At 37.2% G+C, this 13,376-nt stretch overlaps 1 protein-coding gene across 8 annotated transcripts in view; it reads right to left on the bottom strand.

Annotated features, from left to right (window-relative positions):
- Positions 1-13,376, bottom strand: part of CNOT1 (CCR4-NOT transcription complex subunit 1) — a 99,759-nt gene that overhangs the window by 6,521 nt on the left and 79,862 nt on the right. For 4 of the 8 annotated variants that reach the window (XM_063112206.1, XM_063112208.1, XM_063112207.1 and 1 more), the window contains exons 31-44: positions 13,037-13,333; positions 12,194-12,334; positions 11,994-12,098; positions 11,125-11,244; positions 9,557-9,748; positions 8,863-9,005; positions 8,205-8,313; positions 7,944-8,113; positions 7,026-7,278; positions 4,503-4,751; positions 3,406-3,569; positions 3,115-3,232; positions 1,750-1,851; positions 21-194 (exon numbers count right to left, since the gene is read on the bottom strand). In XM_063112206.1, coding sequence (XP_062968276.1) covers positions 21-194; positions 1,750-1,851; positions 3,115-3,232; positions 3,406-3,569; positions 4,503-4,751; positions 7,026-7,278; positions 7,944-8,113; positions 8,205-8,313; positions 8,863-9,005; positions 9,557-9,748; positions 11,125-11,244; positions 11,994-12,098; positions 12,194-12,334; positions 13,037-13,333 — 2,337 coding nt within the window. Of the gene's footprint in view, positions 1-20; positions 195-1,749; positions 1,852-3,114; positions 3,233-3,405; positions 3,570-4,502; positions 4,752-5,656; positions 5,677-7,025; positions 7,279-7,943; positions 8,114-8,204; positions 8,314-8,862; positions 9,006-9,556; positions 9,749-11,124; positions 11,245-11,993; positions 12,099-12,193; positions 12,335-13,036; positions 13,334-13,376 lie in introns of those variants that run through there. The other 4 variants (XM_063112212.1, XM_063112211.1, XM_063112210.1 and 1 more) reach the window with 2 other exon arrangements.

Raw genomic sequence — 13,376 nt, 5'->3', positions numbered from 1 at the left:
TGAACTGTTTGGAACTTTACCTTCAGATTAGGAGTGAATGGGTCTGGGAGCCTCATGTTTCTTGGGAAGGCACTCAGGATCAAATTTCTTAACTGGATACAATTAGGTGGGATTACATCACAGAACCCATAATGGTAATCACAAAGGAACTCAGGGAAATCATGCAAAAGAACCAGCAGCACTCTTAAAGTACCCTATTTTTTAAAAACAAAAAAAAAATTTCCACAGTAAGTAAGGAAAAGTAACATTTTTTCTATTATGAATCTAACTCGAGTAAAAAAAAAAAAGGCAAAAAGCATACTTCAAGAATATAAAAACAAGGTTACAGGCTTTAATCAACATTAACAATATTATTACAGGTGATTTATCAAAATATTTACATTTAGAAATGAAAAACTAGACATCATGAGTCATTACAGTCATAAATGAATATGCTAGAAGAGGCTGGACAAAATTTTTAAAAATACAATGACATGTTTATCTTCAGAAGCTAGAAAAAGAACTAATGGAAACCAAAGAAAATAAAAACACGTATCAATTAAAAATTATATAAAGCACTGAAAGGGGAAGGGGAAAAATCAAAGCTAAAAGCAGTTATTAGAAAAGATTAACAAAACTGATAAACTCTACAACACTGATGAAGAAAACAAAAAAATTACTAATATCAGGAATGAAAAAGGAACTATCACTACAGATCCTTCAGGCATGAAAAAACGGTTTAACAGGTGGTACATAGAACACCTCAGCAACTTGAGACAAAGATCTTATACAAGTCACAAAAAGCAAACTTTAATAAAAATTTTTTTAAAAGATAATTTTGACTACAGTAAATTTTAAAGCTTGTTTTCCTCAAGACACCTTCCTTTAAGGGGGTGAAAAATCAAGCTGTGAGAGTGGGAGATATCTGAATATACAGTTGGCCTTCCATATCTGTGGGTTCCGCATCCATGGATTCAACCAACTGTGGACTGAAACTATTTGGGGGGAAAAAAATCCACAAAGTTCCAAAAAGCAAAACGTGAATTTGCCACATGTAGAATTTACATTGAATCCATGCAAATGAAGTGATGTGCAGCATTATATTAGGTATTATAAATAATCTAGAGATGATTTAAAGTATATGGGAGAATGGCCGTAGGTTCTATGTAAATACTACACACCATTTTGTATCAGGGACTTGAGCATTCGAAGACTTTGGTATCCGTGGGGGGTGCTGGAATCAATCCCCTCCCCCCAACACTGAGGGATGACTATATATCAAAGAGCTTATGTCCAGAAGATATGAAGAACTCCTATTTAAAAAATAAGAAAAATGCTAACAATCCAAAAGAAATATGCGAAAAGACTGGAAGAGGAACATCAGAAAGGGGGATATCCAAATGGCCAGACTACACATGAAAACCTCACTAAGAAATCATCAAGGAAATGCACATTAAATCCACATTGAGATCCTACTGCACAACTGCCAAAAAGACTAAAATGAAAAACAGGGAATATCAGGTATGGCAAGGATGTGGAAAAACAATACCTCTGATGTGCTACTGGTACAGACACTTTGTAAAACTGGAGTATGTACTAAAGTTGAACATATGATCTGGGTGCTGGTTATACAAGTATGTTTGATTTTTGCACTTTTCTGAAGGTACATTATACTTTAAAAGCTTAATAATAAAAACAAAAGGCCTCATATTTGTAGCTGAAAGTGAGTTTTTAGTTCTGGACATTAATTTATATATTCAAATTAATTACCTTGTAGAGGATTTGCATAGGTTTGGTGAGTTCCACATTTCTAAGGAAAGGCGCTAAATATTTGAATAAATCAATCAGTAGCTGTGCATACATAGGCCACCCCTGAAAGAAAGAAATGTATATGAGTCATAATTATACTCAGCTGTCATTTGGCCACCAAGAATTGTCCAAGCAACTACACTGGGACTTCATGATTATCTTCTTCATACTAATATAAGTAGAGAATACTAACATAAGCACCTCTCCTAAAAAAGGACCAAGTAATTACGAAGACAGTGGGAAATGATACTTGAAACAAACTTGCTCCAGAGATTTCAGGACATAATGGTCCTTGTGCCTGTAGCAAAATTAAAAAAGGGAGAGGAAGAAAACTTGAAATTTCAAATAGAACACAAAACACTCAGCCAGCTGAGAAACTGACAACTAGTAGTCTGTTTCCTTAACTCCTTTTAATTAAGTCCTGGGTCTCAACCATTTCTTTTCCCATCCCCACTTCCTGGCAAATAACCTCCTCAAGTTTACAAAAGGAATCCTCTATTTTCAGCCAAACTTGACCTGCTCACTGTCAACCATATCAACAATATTCATCCTTGGATAATTTTATTCAATATGTTGTGTTCCATCCTACTGGAATGGAATGCTTTTTCCATCCACCAAACAAAACCAACTTCATTTAAGGGTTATTTCACCACTTTTTTCCAAGTTCACTTCACACAGTAGTCACATTTTCTTCTGATCTAAAGGGCCAAACAAGGGGGTACTTTCTGCAGTACTCATTTGCCATTTAATTTGCAAGGTGGAACAGAAACTTCTCATGTTAACTGTGTTGTATTCCTAATTAAACTAAGAACTCTTTAACAGAACTTGATCATAATCCTTCAAATAAAATAGTCCAGTGGTCCTCAAAACTAAGTACAAGACCCTTTTCAGCATTTAGAGTGAAAACTGGCAAAACTAGCAAGCTCTGGAGCCCCATTACCCAGAGATTTATTCAGATATCTAAGGAGGCACTCAAGGATTTCAACTTAAAACCTTAACTGACTAGCATGTAAAACAAATCATTCTTGTGTATAAAGCAGCAAAACACTGAAACACAAAAAACCTTAAGAGATTGACACAGGTGGCCCACAACAGAGTTGAAGAAGGAACACCCTAAATCACTGAGGAATGGCTTTCAGGCAGAGGCAGTTATGTACGTGGGTAAGCCTCTCTCCATGTCTTGACTCAACACTAAATAGAAGAATTCCCAGCTAAGCTTGGAAGAAGTATAATTACTACTAAATGACTAATAGAAATCTATAGGTAGTGCTAATAGGCCCCAGGTAGTTACAGTCTTCATCTGTAGGAGATAAACTGCAGCCACACCTTCTGCTGTGGCGTATGTGCCAGCATTCTTGCAATAAATATCCGATGGGAGATCAGTTCAAGCCAGGCATACACAAAGCCAGGAGCTTTGGTAGGCCTCAAGATGTGGAATGTATTGCTGGAAGAAGAAAAACCTTAGTCAGAAGCACGGTCCAGCTTAAATATGTGAACAACACATAAATGTAAGCAATGTGCAATTGTCTCATAAATCAACATGCCTCAATCCACAAGAGTTCTACCTAAACCAGCAACCCTTAACAGGGAACCCCTATTAAGCCCAACAATACACACCAGAAAGCTGTAAGTGTCTGGAAATTAATGGTTTCCAACACATGCTCAGGTGCATTGAGTTCCAAGAGCAGCATGATAAATATTCGATGGTAAGGAAGCTGCTGAAATTCACTTTGCCGAACATCGTGATCCTGCAGGAGAACTCCCACTACTATACCAAGGACCTATATAGAACACAGATTAGAGCTTGTAAGCCATATAGATAACTCACTAGCCACTTTCAAATCATGCTTTCTTCAGCCCCAAATTAAAAGAAAGGATATACACCATTTGAATACAAAATTATATGCATGCAGCTAAAGAGGCCACAAATTGGTTTAATTTGGCCTGCAGTGTTTTTTTGTATATGTGTGTGTGTGTTTTTAATTTCAATATCCTAGAACCACAAATATCCTCCACAAATGCCCACTGGTTTTTCTAAAGCTCCAGAAATAAGCATGGCCCCTCAAATTTCAACATGTTAACACAATGTAATTCTTCTGGTTGGACATGAAGTTGACAAGTGGCAAATGGTTTATACTTCCTTGGCATTTAGTAGTGGAGGCCAGGGAAGAGTATTTAGGCTGCAGAAATCAAAGAACTGTCCTGCACTCCACTTGATTTGCCCACTGGACAGTGAGGAACATGAAGAACCTATTTGTAGTTTATCAATACCAAAATCTAAGTCCATTTTCACATATGTTTACACTATTTTAATATTCAAATTTCCAAGACCCCCACTGTGTAAATCAAGTCAATGACTAAATGTCACTCATGGTATTTGATTTGCCAGTCTGTTAGCGGACATGTCTCGCCAAGCATTCATAGTTATTCTGTGTATAGAGGCAAATCGCAAACCACCTAAACCTTCTATTGTAGTCATTACCAAGCATTAACATACTGGAATACATTATGATTTTTTAAAAAAATTTAAGTTAAGGCACTATACTCATTCTAAAATCTGATGGGTATGTTTACATATTATCTATGAATTTAATTTCAGGACAGAAAAGGGATGTTACAAAATGTTTTGGGGGAAAGGTTAGGCTCAACAGGGTTGAGAACTACTAATGCATACTCAAGTGTACCAAGACTAAAGGCAAGAAAGGATTTCAGACCTTGTTCAGCAGATTAATCTTTGTGACAGTGTTGGTGGCCTCCCCTGAGTGCTTCACTAGAAGTGCAATGAGTCGGACAAAGGCATCCAGGTTGTGGTAGCACTTGGCTCGGATCATGGTGGGATTAGCAGCAGGATTGTGCTGCTGCTCAGCCTGAGCACGATAACTGATTTCAACACACATTTCAGTACATAGACGAAAGAACCTTGTTATGAGGTCATCAGTCTTCAGTATTCCTTGCTGGTGCATCTACCATGGGAACAAAAAATAAAGAGACACAATGAGACAATACACACAAATAAACTTTGTATATTTTAATTTTCATGCTTAAGAGAGATGTTCTCTCATTTGTTCCTACTGTCACATTTCTAATTCTTACTTTATAAATAAAAGTGTCATTAGAATTACTTCCCCATTAAGGAACCATGTCAGAACTCGTTACAGTTTTAAGTTTAATGGAGTATAGAGAAGATGGAAATTGACAGGTAATATCATGGCAATTGTGAACAGTAGAAAACTGCCAAATAATCTGAAAAATGAACTATGCAAATGAAACAAACTTTCAGTAACTCTCTAGGTCATAATAAGACATTCTGGACAATGTGTCTTTCAAAGGAGGAAACTATATGTATTTTACTTTCTCACAGAATTTAAGATAATTTAACTTCTCAGAGAATTATGATAATTTCCTCAAATTGACTTAACCAATAACATTTTTAAAATTCCAACTATCTACTCCCAGAAAAATCAATAATATGTACAATAAGTAGGTACCAAATGAAAATACCCACAGATCATTATAGCTATTTTAACGTAATAAACGGTTACATTAAGTTAAAATAAAACGGAAAAGGCAAACTTATTTAAAAGAAAGGAAAAACAACAAATTATATGACATATGAACTGGTAGTGAAGTGAAGCAGTAAAGTTATTTGGCTAGTACCCAAAAAAAAAAAAAGTGACAGTGAAATAAGCACTGAGGCTGCAGAGAAAGGAGAAGGTCAACACTTACTAAACAAAGAAACCAAGGCCAGAAAGAAAACCTGAAGGTTATCTTGGAATTTTGAAAACAGTTTTAACTGTCCCTTGATAATTAATAAAAGAGCTAAATGTGGTAGGACTATGCAGGACTAGCCAAGACAGAAGGTCAGCAAAGGGACTTTTATACTGCAATCTGAAACAAACAAGAGGGGAAGGAGTGAGGACCGACTATGAGCAAGAGAGCACAAGAAGAAAAGAAGGCATTCTCAAAAGGATACAAAAGGGAACAGGAAAGTATAATACATCATCTCTCTCAAGAGAAATGGAGAGAAGTGAGAGCAGTAAGTCAACAGGAAGAGCTGAGACAGGTGCCACATCCATACCCATGAAATAGCAATGATCATAAAAACCAATTGATTCAGATTTCTTCCATCCAATTCAGAAATCAAACTATGTATACACAGTAACAGCTTTTCAATAGGGTATTATTTTGTAAATCCCTGGAATCTTTTAGATTTGAAAAATTTACTTCGTAGGATTTACTAAGTAACATTCATCTTGAAAAGTAAATCCAATTTCTAACAACTTCTAAAATTCAAATCAGCTCTTCCACATTTAGTTGTCTTTTATTTGAAAATAGACCTAATCTGTATTCTTTCCTTGGCGACATATCTAAGTTTTGGTTTCAGTTTGAAGAAATATAATGGTCAATCTGCATAAATAAGCAGACAGCTAACCCTGAACAAACAGTACAACAATTCTACTAAAGAAATTCTAAGGCCAGTTCAGGAAAAGTACCACTCTTGCCAAATTTATATTATAATTAGGACACACTGACAACTGGACTTATACCTTCAGTCACTGAAAGCAGCCAGTGATGATCAAAAACAGAATGCTAAATGGTAATATGTCTGTTTTACATATTTTTTCTGTTCATCCTACTCACAAATATAAGTATTCCTACCAAATCTGATACTTAGCTAGGGACTTGGTCCCTAACACTTTAACTCAAGGTTCCAATTTACATCAAATTTAATGAAACGAAATACTGCAAGTTACTTTCTGAAAGAACACGTTACTGTGTTTAGGTAGATAAGCTACTTAAATTAGAAAATACAATAAAATGCTCTACATTTAAATATTTTATTTAAGTTTTGGGGGGTTTTTAATCTTATTTTTTTTTAAACATGAGTTATTAAGAAAACTTTACATATTTATTGGCCCATAATTTCGTAATTTTATTAGCTTGATAATCAACAGTGACATGTAGAAGTCTCATTATTCATTATCTGACTTTCTGTACTGTGTAGCTGTGATAACCAAAATGGAATAAACAGAACTAAGGGGGGTGGAGAATGTTGACTTTACTGCTTAATGATCAATTATTAGGAAACAAATAGGCTGTTATCAATTTAACAGAGCACAATGATGACATTTTGGTTTGCATGAGTATGGAGGTAACTATATGACCACAGGTACATAATACTGAACTTTATTTAATATTGGAGGCACCACACCCTACTTATGTTGAATAAAAAGCACCTTTCTTTCCAAAAGCTCTACCTGTCCAACAAACGCAGAGAAAGCTTTGGTACTGTCACGGCCAGCTGCTGCTGAATGGTAGAGATTCACCCATTCCCTCAGAAGATACTCTGCCTTCTCCCTCAGGCCTGGAGGGTCATCGTACTCTGAGGCTTGAGAGATCCCAGAATGCATCATAAAGTTAGGGCCTCCATGAGCACGATCAATCATTGCTTCATAGTTGGATCGCACTACTTCCATCAGCTGAGGCAATCTAGTACAATAAATCCAGAGTGAAAATCAGTCTACTCATGGTTGTGATTTCAGACATATAGCTGGACAAATTGCTCATTTATTAGAAATCACAAGAATGATGATCATTTCATTTCACCATTTCCATATTTAAGCAAAACTATCCTTGGTCTTTTCATATCTCCTTACTTTTGAGGATGTAATATGCAAGTAACTGATCTCAGGTAAGCTACTGCCTGACAAAAAAAAGTGTCCATTCACGCGGAGCTGATGTTCAGAGTAGACAAATATTCACTGCTTGCCTGCTATGTGCCATGCCTTCTTTATGTTTATCTCTTAATTGTCAACAGTTCTTTGTGATATTATTTCCATTTTATATAAGAAACATGCTTAGGGCTGGTAAGTCAACTTCTTTAAAATCAGAGACCTTTAAAGTGGTAAAGCCAGGGATTAAACAGAGGACTCTGACACCAAGTCTAATATTGTACGTACTGCTCTACACCAAGAAAGCTTGGCAGTTAGTAAGCTTTCATACTTCAAGGGACAGTATCAAGCTTCACTAAAGCTTCACATATGTTGTAGGTAAAGCAGTTACAAGTAATGTTAGTAAGTCTGCACACTCATTTCTAAAGCTCTTTCTTAGGAAACTGCTGAATGCACACGGATCCTAGCACATTCCATCCTCACCCTTCTGGAGCGTTGCCTCTGGAATGAGCATTAATCCTCATGAGGGTTTCAATGGTGTGGAACAGATCTGCCTCAGTAACATGGGCAACACTCCTTTCATCCACCAGCAGGATTTTTACCAATTGCATAGCAAATGCCACAGCCATGTAGTTTAAACCATTCTCCATTGACTGGCAACACAGAAGATACAATGTAAGAGAAAGCACTTAGAGCAAACACTTTCTGAGTCACTCTGTCTGTCCAAGTAAATTCTTTCCATACCTGAGCCAGGTGAAGATCATACTGCTGCATATTAACCAAATGATTGCGAATCAGCAACTCCACAGCCTCCACGTTATATTTATATTCATCCCGACATTCAATTAGGCATCTAGAAAAAGTCAGTATTCCTTTATTCATATAGGCTTAACCATACTCTCTCAGGTAAAATAAAGAATATATTTCATTCAACGGAAATTTGCTCCAAATTAACAATGTCTTGAGAGTCAACTGCAAATCAGTTCCCAAATTTCAAAACAGAATACTGAAATTTCAAAACTGTACTGAAGCAGGATAGATACCCCTGGGTTAAGCCCAATCCAGTGTTAAGAAAGCCTAGTCTTTGCTTCCAAGCTTACCAAAGAGAGGATTTTTTTATTTAAGACTTTAAAATACCTATATATAAATGCCACTGCTGTGAAATCATTGGAACCTTTTAAAACAATGACCTACAATTTATTCCCCAAAACAAGGTATTGGTTTTCTATATCCATCATGGGTAGGTGAAGACCAGATGGAAAAAGGACAACCCATTTAACAATTCTCACTTCTTAGAATCAGTAAGTCCAAATGTCTCATTTACCTTCTAGAAAAAAGGGACAGGGCCACATATGTCAAAAAGCAGTATAATAATTACTACTCTTCTAAGATGGCTACTGACCTTGTAATCTGTTTGTTGCACCATGGAGACCCATATGCACGGCCATCCTGCAAAGCTTTTAGGACCAAGAGGTGGCACTCCCTGTATCGCAGCAGTAAGTCAGCATCAGCACCACTTGTGGCATCTAATAAGCCCTCTACAGCCTATGGAAGAAAAAGTGTTCAGAACCATGGAAAATAGCCCAACTATCAAAGCCAGAAACCAAGCCTCAATGCAAACTACGACATACCTTCTAAACCCTCAAGGTTCTCTCCACTCTACAAATATCCTTTTCAGTTGCCTAATACACACACCAAATTTAATCTAGATTAGGTTCATTCTGTGTTCTTCACTGTCATAAAAGGTTCTGCTGTCCCTACATAGTCAAAATCCGGGGCTTCCCCACCTACCTTGATCCATTACCCAAATATTTGGGTCAATCTGTCCCTCAAAATCTGAAGGGCTATCTTTTAAAGTTCTTCAATAATTATTTTTCCTTAAGGAAAGGTTTTCTGGAAATATAAAGATTTCCCATTTTATCATTTGAAACTGCCATGACTATATTCTACTCTGGAAAATCACCTACTTATATAATAGAACTTGATGTATATTAGTTTTTTAAATCTTAAGTGTAATTAAGTATGTAGATGATTGTGTAGGTCACTAGATGTTTACAAACCTAGCTTCTTCTAAAAGTAACAGCTTAACAACCAACCTTCTGGAGCAATCCAAGAGCAGCTATGGCATCCCGAGAGTTTCGAGATAATACAACAACCTCCAAGAGACTTCGAAGAGCCTGAGCTTGAGGGTTCATAGCCAAAGTCGGTGGGATGGCATGTAGGTGCTGCTCCAGTTCTGTAATGCACTTATCGTAAATCTGAGCTACATCATCTGTTGCCCAAGCTTGCTGTTTTAGAGAAGGAAAACAACCAAAGAGATAAGCAAAAAATTTTAAGGTTTTTCATTGGCACATGCACTAAACAGAGGTCTATTAGTATATGTACTCCGTTTATTTTTCTTTGTTCATCAAAACATGGAAGGGGGTCTCTTCCATTCCCTCTTCCTAAGCTATTCAGTCTCAATGCCATTAGATCGGGCTGTGCAAGGCAGGCACGGGGGAGGAATGTTTCACTTGAGAGCGAAAAACTTCATAGACACAAGCATAATCAAGTGATCAAAGAAAGCATCATCAATAATGGAATAGACTAAGGGCAGCACCACTTATGGCATCTAGTAAGCCCTCTACAGCCTAAGAAAATAAGTGTCCCAAACCACGAAAAATAAATATAGTGCTCAGCCAAAGCCTGACAGGACAGAATAAGAAACACAGCATCACTTTTGTGATATTCCTAATCAAAAATGTATTACTTGACTCTAGTCATAAGAACACACTGGACAAACCCAATCAGGCCATTCTAGAAAATAACTGGCCTAGGGCCAGCCCATGGCTCACTCGAGAGAGTGCAGTGCTAATAACACCAAGGCCATGAGTTCGGATCCTATGTAGGATGGCTGGTTAGCTCACTTGAGGAGAGTGTGGTGCAGACAACACCAAGTCAAGGGTTAAGATCCCCTTACCGGTCATCTTAAAAAAAAAAAAAGAAAGAAAGAAAAAGAAAAAAAAAAAGAAAGAAAAAAAAAAAAAGAAAACTGGCCTATAAATTTTAAATGTCGAGGTCATGAAAGATGATGAAAAACTGAGGAGCTATACAAGACTGAACTGAAGGAGATTTTAAAAATATAAGAATGTGTAATTCTGAAATAGGTCTTTTCTTACACATTATTGTGATGCTTGGTGAAATCAGAATGATGTCTAAGAATTAAAGGGTATAATCTCCTGATTTTAATGGTTGTACTGTGGTCATGCAGGAGATTTTTTTTTAAGAAATACAAACCAAAGGATTCAGGAGTGATGAGAACAGCAGGTCAGCCACTTACTCTCCAATGGTTCAGCGGAAAAATGTTTTTCCCTATATTTCCAACTTTTCTGTAAATAACTTTCAAAATTTTAGAAAATCCTTTTATTAAAAAAACAAGAGAATTCATAAAGTTGCCGTGTAGATTCCTCTAATTAGGCCAAACACTGAAGTTAAATCAACCTCATGGATTTAAAATAAAAAATCTCTTGTATGCCATACTGATCTGAAACAAAGAATATCTATTAACTGAACTGTGGGGTTTTTTTCCCCCTATAACTTAAACTCCCAGGAAGCAATGGATAAATTGATAAAAACATGCAAACTCAATTGTGTAACACTCAATTTAATCAAAACAAGTACTTACCTTCATGGGCTGAGCTAAAAATCCTGTGGGCTGACTTAAGTCATTTGTAGGCAAGAAGCCAGGCACATTGCGTGCAAACTCTTCATAAACAGCCAGCTGCTTTGGGTCCACACCACCAACCTTGGAAGAAGAAAACCTATTTTGACAGGATCCACTCCACAATCAAAGGAAAGCTTTTTTTGAAAGTGGTAAGTTGGGGGCTGACTGGTTAGCTCAGTTTGTTAGACTGTGGTGCTGAGAACATCAAGGTACAGGGTTCAATCCCTGTACCAGCCAGCCACCAAAAAAAAAAAAAAAAGTGCAAAGTTTACATGAGGGCAAACACAGGGGTTCTGAGAAAGGACAGAGGAGTCATTACAACATATAACAGCATGATTGGGCAGTTCAGAAAAGGGTTTCGCATTTCCCTGAATCCTGTTAGTCACCCTTACTTATAAACTCATCAAGAGTTTTCCACTGGAAAATGCCTCAAATGGAACCCTGCCAGTCCAATTCTCCCTTAGAACTGGTAAATATTATCAGATTTCTCATTGTATTGTTGAGACTAATAAGCAACTATCAATAAAAACAAATAACAGAAAATGCGACTAGGGAAGCTCAAGTTGGGAAATATAAGTACCAACAGACACATGAACTCTTTACAGTAGCACTTCAACAACTTGGGGGGGGGGGGGGGAGGATTGGGAGGGGATGTAAGCTATTTCCATACCTGCTCCACAGGCAGCCTTTAAGAGAAATGCTACTGGGGTAAGATGTTTTCTCAGAAACAACATTTAACCCTGCTGTCCTAGTACCGGTGAGAAGTTCAAGCAACAAGAACAGAAAGAAAACAAAGATGAGGCAGGGAGAGACAGAGCCCCAATTCTCACTTTCAGCCTGATTTGCTCTGGCATCCGCTCAGCTTGATATGTTAACACAACAGGATCACAGTATCTGCGCCCTTCTTGCCTAGCATGTTTTCGCAGCTCAAATTCCTGCAAACAAAATACGTCACTGAAGTTCTTGTTATGAAGCACTTTCTTAAATTAAAAAAACCCCAAAACTTAAAAGGCAAATGCTAAACACTTACAGTTGCTAATCTCTTGTCCATCTCAGGGCCTGCTTTTTCTACTGCAGTCTTCTGAATAAAGCAGCAAGCTAATTCACAATTGTCCTGTGCTAACTGAGCAGCTGCCTGATCCATCATTTCTCTTTGTTGTGGGGATGCAGTCTATTGGGAAGAGGGGGAGGGGGAGATAAAAAGAAGGAAGAAGATTTAAAAGTTGATGTGGACAGACAGGATAGTAGGAAATACAGTGCATTTGACAAATGCATTTTAAGGTCTGGCTCAACTTATGAATCAGCTGTGACCTTGAAATAGTCTTAATGAACAGCTTCCTCATCTGTAAGATGAAAGTAAAGTACCCTAAACATCACATCAGTTTGTTGTGAACATAGTAAATAATATGAAAACAGTAAAGCAGTAAACAAAGGAATTATTAACCATGACATGTGAGACCTAGAACTAGTAACTGAGTTGCTTGAAGAGAGTGTGTGTGCTTGTGTGTGTACATGCAAAATCACTTTACATCATTCTGTAGTGCCTTACTGCTTTAATCTAAATTCTTTGTGGTTAACAGAATTGAGATTGTTAGTTTACTGCATTTTTTAAATAAAATAATACTTCGTTCCTTTAAACCAACCAATATTTGGATATCTACTGTCTGCCAAACACTGCATTGGGGATACAACAGTGAGCAAAAACCAACATGCTGCTTCATCATAAAGAATTTACAATCTAAAAAAGGAAACCATCACACAAATACGGTGATTATTATTAAGAGTAAGTGGTAATGCCCACCACTACAAGCAAAGAAAAAGAATTCTGTCAGACAAACAGTAATTGTACTATTCCAAGGAATAACCAACTTACACGAAGGGCTGAGGCAAAACTGTTTTTCAGGTTGGTAGATATGCTCATGAGCAAAGGTTCGCGGCAAGTAATCATAGCCATTCCAGCTGTCAAATTACGCATCATATGATGAGCTGCTATTCGCATTCGCGATTCCTCAGAATCCAGGGCAAAATCCTTCCTGACTATTTGCTCACAAGTAGTCATGGCAATCTTAATTGATCGATCCACCACAGGATGGACCAGCTCCTGGACAGCCCGTTCAATTGCTTGACGCACACACTGTTTCAACTGTGGATGGGCCTGAAACAAGGGTATCTAGGAAGGGAAAAACAAATTAAGTCAACAGCCTGTTTACAGA

The sequence above is a fragment of the Cynocephalus volans genome, chromosome 10 (genome assembly GCF_027409185.1).
Source record: "Cynocephalus volans isolate mCynVol1 chromosome 10, mCynVol1.pri, whole genome shotgun sequence".
NCBI lineage: Eukaryota > Metazoa > Chordata > Mammalia > Dermoptera > Cynocephalidae > Cynocephalus > Cynocephalus volans.
Note: the sequence above shows the minus strand (reverse complement) of the source record. Positions and strands in the feature narration are given on the sequence as shown.